Source organism: Malaclemys terrapin, chromosome 3, assembly GCF_027887155.1.
Source record: "Malaclemys terrapin pileata isolate rMalTer1 chromosome 3, rMalTer1.hap1, whole genome shotgun sequence".
Classification (NCBI taxonomy): domain Eukaryota; kingdom Metazoa; phylum Chordata; order Testudines; family Emydidae; genus Malaclemys; species Malaclemys terrapin.
In genome coordinates, this window is record NC_071507.1 from 206,866,297 (window position 1) to 206,879,441 (window position 13,145).

General features: G+C 58.7%; 1 protein-coding gene across 5 annotated transcripts in view; it reads left to right on the top strand.

Annotated features, from left to right (window-relative positions):
• DNMT3A (DNA methyltransferase 3 alpha) overlaps positions 1–10,384 on the top strand; it is a 200,796-nt gene extending 190,412 nt beyond the window's left edge. For 3 of the 5 annotated variants that reach the window (XM_054021772.1, XM_054021775.1, XM_054021773.1), the window contains 4 exons: positions 2,576–2,661; positions 5,285–5,354; positions 6,136–6,254; positions 6,796–10,384. In XM_054021772.1, the coding sequence (XP_053877747.1) occupies positions 2,576–2,661; positions 5,285–5,354; positions 6,136–6,254; positions 6,796–6,937 (417 nt within the window). In that variant the 3' untranslated portion in view covers positions 6,938–10,384. Of the gene's footprint in view, positions 1–2,575; positions 2,677–5,284; positions 5,355–6,135; positions 6,255–6,795 lie in introns of all 5 variants that reach the window. The other 2 variants (XM_054021771.1, XM_054021774.1) reach the window with 1 other exon arrangement.
• Positions 10,385–13,145: the final 2,761 nt, after the last annotated feature.

Genomic DNA, 13,145 nt, shown 5'->3' on the forward strand with positions numbered 1-13,145 from the left:
TAGATCAAACTAGCCAGAGACATAAGGGGTAACAAGTAAACATTCTACAAATACATTAGAAGCAAGAGGAAGACCAAGGACAAGGTAGGCCGGTTACTCAATGAGGGGGGAAATAATAACAGATAATGTGTAAATGGCAGAGGTGTTAATGACTTCTTTGTTTCGGTTTTCACCAAGAAGGTTGGTGGCGATTGGATGTCTAACATAGTGAATGCCAGTGAAAATGAGGTAGGATCAGAAGAGGCTAAAATAGGGAAAGAACAAGTCAAAAATTACAAATTAGATGTCTTCGGGGCACCAGGGCCTGATGAAATGCATCCTAGAATATTCAAGGAGCTGACTTGAGGAGATATCTGAGCCATTAGCGATTATCTTTTGAGAAGTCCTGGAAGATACGAGATATTCCAGAAGACTAGAAAAGGGCAAATCTAGTGCCCATCTCTAAAAAGGGAAATCAGGACAACCTGGGGAATTACAGACCAGTCAGCTTAACTTCTGTACCCAGAAAGATAATGGAGCAAATAATGAAGCAAATAATTTGCAAACATCTAGAAGATAATAAGGTGATAAGTAACAGTCAGCATGGATTTGTCAAAAACAAATCATATCAAACCAACCTGATTGCTTTCTTTGACAGCCTTGTGGATATGGGGGAAGCAGTAGATGTGGTCTATCTTGACTTTAGTAAAGCTTTTGATACTGTCTCGCATGACCTTCTCATAAACAAACTAGGGAAATGCAACCTAGATGGAGCTACTTCAGGTGGGTGCAAAACTGGTTGGAAAACTATGCCCAGAGAGTAGTTATCAGTGGTTCACAGTCATGCTGGAAGGGCATAACAAGTGGGGTCCCGCAGGGATCAGTTCTGGGTCCGGTTCTGTTCAATATCTTCATCAATGATTTAGATAATGGCATAGAGAGTGCACTTATAAAGTTTGTGGACGATACCAAGCTGGGGCGGGGGGTGGGGGGAGTTGCGAGTGATTGGAGGATAGGATTATAATTCAAAATGATCTGGACAAACTGGAGAAATGGTCTGACGTAAGTGGGATGAAATTCAACAAGGACAAATGCAAAGTACTCCATTCAGGAAGGAACAATCAGTTGCACGCATACAAAATGGGAAATGCAACAGAGGGTCCTGTGGCACCTTTGAGACTAACAGAAGTATTGGGAGCATAAGCTTTCGTGGGTAAGAACCTCACTTCTTCAGATGCAAAATGGGAAATGACTGCCTAGGAAGGAGTACTGCGGAAAGGGATCTGGGGGTCATAGTGGATCACAAGCTAAATATGAGTCAACAGTGTAACACTGTTGCAGAAAAAGCAAACACCATTCTGGGATGTATTAGCAGAAGTGTTGTAAGCAAGACACGAGAAGTAATTCTTCCACTCTACTCTGCGCTGATTAGGCCTCAAGTGAAGTATTGTGTCTAGTTCTGGGCGCCGCATTTCAGGAAAGATGTGGACAAATTAGAGAGATTCCAGAGAAGAGCAACAAAAATGATTAAAGGTCTAGAAAACATGACCTATGAGGGAAGATTGAAAAAATTGGGTTTGTTTAGTCTGGAGAAGAGAAGACTGAGAGGGGACATGATAACAGTTTTCAAGTACATAAAAGTTTGTTACAAGGAGGAGGGAGAAAAATTGTTTTTCTTAGCCTCTGAGGACAGGACAAGAAGCAATGGGTTTAAATTGCAGCAAGGGCGGTTTAGGTTGGACATTAGGAAAAAGTTCCTAACTGTCAGGGTGGTTAAGCACTGGAATAATTACCTGGGGAGGTGGTGGAATCTCCATCCTTGGGGATTTTTAAGAGCAGGTTGGACAAACACCTGTCAGGGATGGTCTAGACAATACTTAGTCCTGCCCTGAGTGCAGGGGACGGGACTAGATGACCTCTTGAGGTCCCTTCCAGCCCTATGATTCTATGCAGTATTACAGCAACATCGTGGAGCTGTGTTGGGGAGCTGGGATGCTGTGTATCATGGAGCTGTATTGCCGGCTGTGATGCAGTGTGACAGGACTGTCATGGGGCTCTGTTGTGGTTTGGGATGCCGTATTGCAGCACTGTCATGAATCTATGTTTGTGTCTGGGATGCAGTGTCCTGCAGCTGTGTTGGGGCTGGGATGCAGTTTTCAGCACTATCTCAGAAGCGTGTTAGGAAGTGGGATGCTGTGTTACAGCCGTATAATGGAGCTGTGTTCTGGGGCTGCAATGCAAAGTGATAGAACTACCATACAACCGTGTTAGGGGAATGGTATTTAGTGTTACACGCAGTGATGGAGCTCTCTTGGGGGCTGGGATGCACTGTTACTGTGGTGTCATGGAGATGTGTTGGTGGATTGGGATACAGTGTGACAGCACTGTTATGAGGCTGTGTTGGGGGGCTGGGATGCAGTGTTACAGGACAGTCACAGAGCTGTGTTGGGGGGCTGGGATGCAGTGTTATAGCACTGTTGTGGAATTATGTTGGCGGGGTGATGTAGTGTTGCAGCACTGTCATGGTGCTGTGTTGCAGCACATTTGTGCTGTGGGCATGTTGTGTTACTTTACTGCTTTTTTTCCTTGTTTGCAGTCCAATCCAGTGATGATTGATGCCAAAGAGGTGTCTGCAGCGCACAGGGCCCGGTACTTCTGGGGTAACCTTCCCGGTATGAACAGGTTGGTGAGAGCATGGTGAGAGAACCCCGAGTTTTGGGCCGTTTGCTTCTTGCATGATAGCGGAGCAGGGGCCGGGGGATTGCCAGCATAACCCATTTTAATCGTGCCTCTTCGAACCAGCCTTTGGAGCCCTTCAGCCCCTTAGCAATCAGCCTATTGCCTGTTGTTCGATGCTACTGAAGGCACGACGGGGCCAGGTCACGCTTGCATGCTCCGAGCAGGGCACCCCAAGGGTAATCAGGTTGTAGATTTCACCCCCAGCTGTTTGCCCTTTACTCTGCAGAGCAGCCTTTGGAGGCACATGGGAGCTCAGAGCTCCTGATTTCTACCCTGAGCACATCCCCACAAGGAGACGGAGTCCCAGGCTCCTCTCCCCACCAGGAATCCCGGCGTGGCTCCCACCAGCCCAGCTCAGCCCTTTCAGTTCGAGGAACATTTGTTATGTGTTCCCATGGCCCTCGGCACCTGACGCTCACTCATTGCATGGGCAGACTGAGAGCCCAGGCCAGGGGGCCAGGACTCCTGGCTTCTCTTCCAGGCTCTGACGTCAGCTCCCTCTTTGACCCTGGTCGAGTCCTTTCCCCTTGTGTGCCTCAGTTTCCTCCTGTGTAAGATGAGGGTGAGACTTCAGCCAGCGCGGGGGGGCAGACGCGTTGTGAGCGTTTGTGACATGCGGGGTGGTGGCGTTTGTGGTCCATTCGCGCCTGGCCAGAGTCAGCCGGGGAGCGGCAGGGAGCAGATCCCTGCAGCAGCGGTGTGATCAGAGGGGCGTGAGCGACTCCACCCAGCGGGAGGTTGTAACGGGCTCTCCTGGCTCTGGCGGAGGAAGTGGCAAGGCTGAATCATCTGGAAATTCTCCAGATTGGTCCAGGCGCTGCTTTCTCCACCCCCACCCACCCCCCACCATCTCCTTGCTAATGGATCGGTCCAGGACCCGCTCTGCTTCCTCAGTTCATTACCAATCCCGAGCTGCTCTGCCGCCTCCCGCCGTCCATGGCTAATAGATCTGTCCGTGAGCTCTCTGTCTCCTCCCCCCATTGCTAATGGATTGGTCCACAAGCTGCTCCACTTTCTCTCCCCATTGCTAATGGATTAGTCCACGAGCTGCTTTCTCCTCCCCGCCTCCATTGCAAATGGATCAGTCCACCCCCCACCCCCACCCCACTAACGGATTGACTCAGGAGCTGCTCCATTCTTAATAGATTAATTCCTGAGCTTCCCTCCCATTGCTAATGGATCAGTCCAGGAGCTGCTTTCTCCTCCCCATTGCTTACATCAGTCCTGAGCTTCTCTGCTTCTTCCCCCTATTGCTTATGCATTGCTCCACAAACCGCTGTACCTCCCCCCCCCCCCCCATGGCTAATGAATTGATCCATGAGTTACTCTACCTCCCTCCCTCATTGCTAATGGATCGGTCCACAAGCTGCTCCCCCTCCCTCATGGGGAATGGATCAGCCCACGAGCTGCTCCCCCTCCTCCCATGGCTGCTCCCCCTCACCCCCCCCCCCAGGTTACGGATCAGCCCACGAGCTGCTCCATCTCCTGTCATGGGTAACGGATCTGCCCACGAGCTACTCCCCCTCCCTCATGGGTAATGGATCAGCCCACGAGCTGCTCCCCCTCCTCCCATGGCTGCTCCCCCTCACCCCCCCCCCAGGTTATGGATCAGCCCACGAGCTGCTCCCCCTCTCCCCATGGGTAATGGATCCGCCCACAAGGCTGCCCGGGGGCATTTATGGGGCGAGCGGGTGGTCAGTGGGACTGTGTGCCTGGGAGCCCTGCACAGCCCTGGGCTGTTGGCACTGCCAGCGGGCCCTCGCCTGCCCTGCTGCGTGGCCAGCCCCCCGAGGGGCGTACAGGGGCCGTGTGCGTGGCCAGCCCCCCGAGGGGCGTACAGGGGCCGTGTGCGTGGCCAGCCCCCCAAGGGGCGTACAGGGGCCGTGTACGTGGCCAGCCCCAGCCCCCAGAGGGGATACAGGCGCCGTGTGCGTAGCCAGCCCCCGGAGGAGATACAGGCGGCGTGTGTGCGACCAGCCCCGGGAGGGGAGACAGGCGCCATGTGCGCGGCCAGCCCCCGTAGGGGATATAGGCACCGTGTGCGCGGCCATTCCCCGGAGAGGGTACAAGCGCCGTGTGCGTAGCCAGCCCCCGGAGGGGATACAGGCGCCGTGTGCGTAGCCAGCCCCCGGAGGAGATACAGGCGGCGTGTGTGCGACCAGCCCCGGGAGGGGAGACAGGCGCCATGTGCGTGGCCAGCCCCCGGAGGAGCATACAGGCACCCTGTGCGCGGCCAGCCCCCAGAGGGGATACAGGCGTCATGTTGCACAGCCAGCCCCCAGAGGGGATACAGGCGTCATGTTGCGCGGCCAGCCCCCAAAGGGGATACAGGCGTCATGTTGCGCGGCCAGCCCCAGAGGGGATACAGGCGTCATGTTGCACAGCCAGCCCCCAAAGGGGATACAGGCGTCATGTTGCGCGGCCAGCCCCCAGAGGGGGTACAGGCGCCGTGGGCAAGGGGCACGGGTGGGAGCCCAGCCTCCAGCGGGCGCACCTGGCAAGTGGCAGCAGGACTGAGTGCAGGGCTAATGCCCGTTCTCAAGCTCCCCACCCTTTTGTCTCCTAGGCCATTGGCATCTACAGTGAATGATAAGCTGGAACTTCAGGAGTGCCTGGAGCACGGCAGGATAGCAAAGGTCAGTGCCTGAGCCCCCGTGGGGCAGCCAGGGCCAGGAGGCACTGGAGCGGGGCCGTGTCCCGACCCAGGGCACTGAAGTGGGAGGGGGCACGCACTGCACTGCACTGTGTCGCTTTGGGATTTAGGCCGAGGTGGGCCCATGGCCAATGGGGCAGGCCACGGCAGATCCCAGCCAGTGGCGGGGGGGGGGGGGGGGGCAGAGCAGGCCCAGGGGGCCAGCCGTGGGGCACCCTTTGGGAGCAGTTGGGAATCCCCGCACAAGGAGACTGGGTCTGTGACATTTGTGCAGCTCTTGCAGTGCGGGGAAGCGCCCCCGGAGGGACGTCCGAGAATGATGCTCAGCTCACTCCCCAGGGAGCTTGGAAGGGCTGTGCCATTGCTGGAGAAGGGCCGACCCCCTGGGTGCCCCGACGTGGGCTCACTTGAGACAGGATCCATGGCCGCGCAGCCACCACAGCGGGGCGCGGGAGGGTAGCACGGGGCGTGGGTGGATGCCTGGCTGCAGGCAGGACCTAGTGACCAGGAGAGGGGAGGGACACACTAGCCCAGCTGCTGTCAAGGGGCCAGACTCCACCCTCGGCCCAGAGCAAGTCCGGAGCCGGCAGAGGATGGGGATAAATCAGGATAATCCATGAAGGGCTGGGCCAGTGAGAGACCTGAGACTGCTCGGAGCAGCTCTTGGGGGCTGCCAGCTGGGCCCCCATCTAGGCCATGTTAGCCGGGCGGGGGCGTGGCTGCGGCTCTGGTTTGCTCAGAGCGTTTTGCTTTGTCCCTTCCAGTTCAGCAAAGTGCGAACTATCACCACTCGCTCCAACTCCATCAAGCAGGGCAAGGACCAGCATTTCCCCGTCTTCATGAACGAGAAGGAGGACATCCTATGGTGCACGGAGATGGAGAGGTACTGCTGGCCTGAGGGGGTGGGGCAGCTCCCTGGGTTTGCACCGTCTCTGGGCTGGTCTCCCAGGGCAGACGGGCCCCGTCAGCAGCGGTAGCCTGGGAAGGGAGGCCTGGGGACACGTACTGCTCGTCTGCTGGTTGTGCGGAGGACTTGGGTGGCCCTGAATGCATCAGGGGAGCTCTGTCATTAAGGGCCGAGGGGAAGCTGAATCTCAGAGCGGGAGCTCGTTTGTTGGCATGAAGCAAACCAAGTTCTCTTAGCCCGACTGACTCCACGTCGCTCGCCCCTCCATGAGTCGAGCTTCATGTCCTTCACCTGCCACTTCTCCAGCGGGCAGCGCAGCCCTGGACACACACGCGAGCCCGTCTGTCTGTCTAGGCTTTCTCACCGAGCCCGTCGCCTTTACAGTGGACCGACGTGGACCCCAGACGGTTACCGTCAAGCCCGGATCCTGCCAGCTGCTAAGTGGCTCCAAGGAGGAGGATTCCTGTGGCTGAAATCAGCTAACCTGTGCTCTTCCTGTCCCCTCCTTTCCATGCAGGGTCTTCGGCTTCCCGGTTCATTACACAGATGTCTCCAACATGAGCCGCCTGGCCCGGCAGAGACTGCTAGGCAGATCTTGGAGCGTGCCGGTGATCCGCCATCTCTTTGCTCCCCTGAAGGAATACTTCGCCTGCGTTTAAGACACACAGGAACTAGTGAAGTGGAACGAATCAGAAATAAAACCACCCATGAGAAGAGAAGTGAAAATGTGGAACAAGAGAAAAATCAGCACCCAGAAGAGAGAAAGGATTAAACCCGATGGGAATCCACCGCGTCTCCCCAAGCGAAAGGGTTCGGTGTCCTCTCCTGAATTTTCAATGTTCAGCTTTTAGCCTATTTAAAAAAAAACAAAAACCGTTTTTTTTTTTGGTAACCTTTTAATTTTCCGCTCTTTTCTGGATGGGTTTTTCTGTTAGTTTGGTTTCTGCTTCTCGAAGCTGCGAGCGAGGCGAGAGGCTTTCCCGAGCTCGTGAGCAAGCGCTGTCGTAGCAGGAGGGCAAAGCCACCAGGAAACGCTAGCAGAAACCCAAGCCTAGAGAGGGGAACGCGAAAGCAAGGTTGTGTCGCTCTGAGCTCGAGTTCTGTCTCTGGTCTGGTGAGCGTAGGAGCACAAAGCAGGGAGTATTCAGCCTGCGCCGTAACGTCCAGCACTGAGCCTTACTTACTTCTACCAGCACCATCACTGGTGATGCAAAGCAAAACCAACTAGCAGGGAAGCCAAGAACACGCACCACACCACACACTTTTCTACAGTATTTCGGGTGCCTACCGCACAGGAAACCTTGAAGAAAGCAGATCCTAGATGCCGCTGTTACCTCTTGTTTACAGTTTATATATATATGATAGATATGAGAGATAGATATATATATATATAAAAGGTACTGTTACTACTGTACAACCTGACTTCATAATGGTGCTTTTAAACAGCGGGGTGAGTCAAAACATCAGCTTCCACGTTGCCTTACGTGCCAGGGCTTCCCACAGAGCTGTGCAGGAGGGGAACCAATGCAGACTGAGTGCCGGGGGCAGGGGAGGTACTGGGCCCCCGCCCCCCGGACAGTGCGGGGGAGGGACGGGATCCAGTCTCCGTCCCATGTCATGCAATAACCTTTTTCTTTTCTAAAAGGAAGGCCCCCCTCCCACGCACTGGGGAGAAGTGGGTCTGGGGCTGCCCCCGCCCGCCCGCCAGGGCCGGGGGGAGAGAAAGCCCTCGCCAGAGAATAACAACACACAAACGTACTGGTGCTTTTCTGTGTACGTCGCCTTTGGGTGTTCTTTTCCGAGGGGCTCCCCTCCCCCGGCCCCTAGGCTGGGGTGCAGCACCGGGCAAAGCGATGCTTTGGGTCACCTCCCAATTCACAGGCTGCAGTTTTATACTGAGAAGCTGATGCCATCTTTGATTCTTCTTGTCTCTTTGTTGTAGAATGAAGAATTTGACTGTAGGTTCATGCCGAGGTGGGGAGGAGGGCCGGGCAGACGCCCCCCATTGCTCACCCAGGCCCGGGGGTGCAGGGCAGAGCTCCGGCTGCCCTGTGGGGTGCTCCCGGCCCGGCAGGGGGCTGGTTCTCTCTTTCTGTGGACGCTGTGAATTCTGTTTCTTTTAGTACTTGATTGAACTGCAGCTGTGCTGTCCCTTCCCACCAGCCACCAGCACGCGGCCCCTCATGGCCTGGGCGGAGAGCGCATGCTCTGCGGGGCAGGAGGCGGAGGGCCGGCCTGGGGCCAGGGCTAGACTAGGAATCACACTGGCAGGCCACCTGCGGGAGACTCCCCCCAGCATCTCCAGAGGGGCTGGCGGCCCAGCACCAGCCTGGGCAGACAGAGCAGAAGCAGCTTTCCCCCGGGCACCTGCCTATGCGGCACGCTGGGGGAAAGCCAGCAGGCACCACGGGCACTCTGGGGCGCAAGCAGCCGCTGCAGAGCGGCGCCAGCCAGGCCAGGGGGAGATCCCAGAGAACTCTAGGGCAGCCCCGAGGGGTGGTACGTTCAGGTGGGCACATGGCCAAAGCTAACCGATCCAGGCCATGTGGGCATAGCCCTACCGCAGCCAGCTGGCACCAGTGGAGGATCTGGCCCTCCAGGGGCATTTGCCAGTGTGCCCTGGAACGGCAGGCCCGGGAGAAGCTTGGCGTCTGTCTTGGCCTCTCTGCTGAGTCTGCCAGGGGGAGAGCAGCTGGGAGGGGGCTTTCCCAACGCGCCCCGCGGGCACACGCCCCAGCCCGAGTCTTGTCCCAAGGGCACTGATCAGCTGCCATCTCGATAACTTCCCTGGGCTGCCCTTGGCCAGCCCCTATCAGCCGTGCCCAGGGCTGTCTGCCGCTGTCCAACCCACCCTGCCTATTGGCCACCCCCTCAGTAATGCCCACCCCACCCTGCACATTGCCCCATCCCCTCGGTAACACCCACCCCACCCTGCCATTGCCCCGTCCCCTCGGTAACGCCTACCCCACCCTGCGCATTGCCCCGTCCCCTCGGTAACGCCTACCCCACCCTGCGCATTACCCCATCCCCTCGGTAACACCCACCCCACCCTGCCATTGGCCACCCCCTCGGTAACACTCACTCCACCCTGCCATTGCCCCGTCCCCTCGGTAACGCCTACCCCACCCTGCGCATTGCCCCGTCCCCTCGGTAACGCCTACCCCACCCTGCGCATTACCCCATCCCCTCGGTAACACCCACCCCACCCTGCCATTGGCCACCCCCTCGGTAACACTCACTCCACCCTGCCATTGGCCACCCCTCGGTAACGCCTACCCCACCCTGCGCATTGCCCCGTCCCCTCGGTAACGCCTACCCCACCCTGCGCATTGCCCCGTCCCCTCGGTAACACCCACCCCTGCCATTGGCCACCCCTCGGTAACGCCTACCCCACCCTGCACATTGCCCCGTCCCCTCGGTAACGCCTACCCCACCCTGCACATTGCCCCGTCCCCTCGGTAACACCCACCCCACCCTGCCATTGGCCACCCCCTCAGTAAAACCCACCCCACCCTGCCATTGGCCACCCCCTCGGTAACGCCTACCCTGCCCTGCCCATTGCCCCATCCCCTCGGTAACACCCACCCCACCCTGCCATTGGCCACCCCCTCGGTAACGCCTACCCCGCCCTGCCCATTGCCCCGCCCCCTCAGTAACGCCCGCCCAGCCCATTGGCCAGCCCTTTTGGAAACACCTGGGGCTTGTCTCCGTGGCTAATGACTGCACAGGGTGTGAGTACAGCGCCCCTGCCCGGAGGGCGATTCCATGGCCCTTGGCACTGCCCTCGGGAGGTAGCAGTGAGACTCCCAGAGCCAGCCCAGCACCAAGAGCTGCCGAATCCTCCTTCCGTGTGCCGCGCACCCCCCGACACACACGGCCAGAGGGACACTGCCCACCCCTGACAGACAGTCAAAACCGCACCCATGTACCCATGCGGACGATGGAACCTTGCCTTCCCACCCTGCAACACCCCCCAGTGGAACATGTACACACAGACAATGGAACAACCCCCATGCGCGCACACGCATACATTCGAACACCCCCCCCCCATGCGCACACACAGACAATGGAACACCCCCCCATGCGCACACACAGACAATGGAACACCCCCCCATGCGCACACACAGACAATGGAACACCCCCCCCATGCGCACACACAGACATCGGAACACCCCCCCATGCGCACACACACAGACAATGGAACACACACACCCCATGTGCACACACACAGACAATGGAACACACACACCCCATGCGCGCGCACACAGACATCAGAACACCCCCCCCATGCGCACACACACAGACAATGGAACACCCCCCCCCATGCGCACACACAGACATCGGAACACCCCCCCATGCGCACACACAGACAATGGAACACACACACCCCATGCGCACACACACAGACATCGGAACACCCCCCCATGCGCACACACACAGACAATGGAACACACACACCCCATGTGCACACACACAGACAATGGAACACACACACACCCCATGCGCACACACACAGACAATGGAACACACACACCCCATGCGCACACACACAGACATCGGAACACCCAGTGGGAACGAACACACACACATGTCTGAGCACACCCTCGCAGTGGCACACGCACCCCCAGAGGAGCATGCATGTACACATGTGGACTGGGGAACGATCCACTCCATATGCGCACAAAGACAAAGGAACACGCGTGCATGGCCAGTGGCAGCCCCTGTCCCTGTACATACAGACAGTGGCATTCAGAGACTCACAGAATATCAGGGTTGGGAGGGACCTCAGGAGGTATCTAGTCCAACCCCCTGCTCAAAGCAGGACCAACCCCAGCTAAATCATCCCAGCCAGGGCTTTGTCAAGCCTGACCTTAGAGGTTTTTAAGGAAGGAGATTCCACCACCTCCCTCAGTAACCCATTCCAGTGCTTCACTACGCTCCTAGTGAAAAAGTTTTTCTTAATATCCAACCTAGACCTCCCCCACTGCAACTTGAGACCATTGCTCCTTGTTGTGTCATCTGCCACCACTGAGAACAGCCGAGCTCCATCCTCTTTGGAACCCCCCTTCAGGTAGTTGAAAGCAGCTATCAAATCCCCCCTCATTCTTCTCTTCTGGAGACTAAACAATCCCAGTTCCCTCAGCCTCTCCTCATAAGTCATGTGCTCCAGCCCCCTAGTCATTCCCTGCCCCCATATGTCCACATGAGGCCAGTGGCCCCCCCCCCCCCCCGGCGCACACTCGGCCGGCCCCCCATGCCCATGGGAACGGTGGCATGCACACCTGGACAGCGGCACAGGCAGCCGGGCCATATGCGTGCAGGCTGTGGGCACGGCCAGGGACACCGGAAGGCTGCTAGTGTGCTCGCATGCGCACACTGGCAGGGTCTGTTAGTGCAGGGACTTGGGAGGGCTCTGGGACGGGGCTGGCCCTGCCTAGCCCGACGGGTCACCACTCACCCCTGGGCTGGGACGGGGTCACAGATCCCAGCCCCGAATTCTCGCATTCCCTTTAAGGGCCGTTCTACACGCACCCGCACCCACACCCACACCCACCGCACCAGCCAGCTGCTATTGGCGTGGTGAGAAGGGGCTGGGTCATCTCCGCGTACGGGCCTGGGGCACCCCCTGAGAGCAGCTCTGTGACCAGCCTGGTGGGAGCAGGGCAGGAGCTCTGCCTTGCCCAACACCTGAGCCCACTACCCGTGCCAGCGTCGCAGCCCCTGCCTGGGGCAGAGCCCCCCCCCAGACTGCCCCAGGTACTGTGGCCCCTGTTTGCACCCGTGTACAGCCGTGTCACTGGGGCCAGGGGCCCACTCTCCAGTTCAGACATGGGGCCTCTGACGGCGCTAGATCGCCGGGTGGGGGAGAATGGCTCTCGCTGCGCTGGGCGTGGCTGTGGGAGCTGCCCGTGCCAGAGACAAGCCAAAATAGCCGACCGGGGGCCAGTGAGTGCACACGCCCTGCATGGGGGGCAGCCCCCTTCAAAGCCATAGACGCAGGGATCTGCTGAGGGGAACCGAGCGGGGTCCCTCCCCCAGGGCACACGGGGCCGTGGGAAGGGCCGGTGCAGCTAGGCTCACTCGCAGGAGAGGAGGCGGTTCTAACGTGGTGAGGTGCCAGGGGAACCGCAGTGGCCCAAGCCGCTGCCGGTGACCTGCCCTCACCCCCTGTCAGGCCACGGAAAGGCGAGGAGCTGCTGTGTCAGCACCGGGCCGTTAGCCGTCCCGTCCCCGCCTCCGCTCCGGCAGGACTAGACCTGCCCCTGGAAGCAGGCTCCCTGCCTCCCCATGGTGGGGCCAGCTCCGGCAGGATGATGGCCCCAAAGGTCTCTTCCTCCTCTGCTCCCGGCCCCGGCGGTCCCGGCAGAGCCACGCTGGCAGAGCCGGCAGGTTGGGGCTTAGCCCTGCCTGTGGGAAGGGCCCTGCCGCTCCGTGCGCAGGACGGGCTTGGACCAGCCTGCGGACGCTAAGGAGCAGCAGTGTCTCAGAGCAGGTGTCGGCGCCCTGGCAGCCCACCCACCCCAGTGCTTCCCCAGCCTGCAGCACCAGCTATGGGGCCAAGGCCTCTGGGCTGGGGGAGCCCTGGGCCGAGCGCTCCCAGGGCCCCCTGAGGAGGGAGGGGTCAGTGCGGCGCAGCCCCCTTGGCGCTCGGGGCCGTTTCTTAAAGGAAAACTGCAGGGCTTGGTGCTAAAGCGCAGGGGGTCGGGCGGCTCGCCACGATCCCTGTCGCTGTCTCGCTCCCCATAACTGTGAATGGTGCCGGGGTCTCTCAGGGCCTGACACTTCTCTGCCGGGCAGGGCAGGGCGCCGCGGATGGAAGGGACGGCTACCGGGGCCTGCCTGTGGGTGCTTGCTAATGTCACAGCC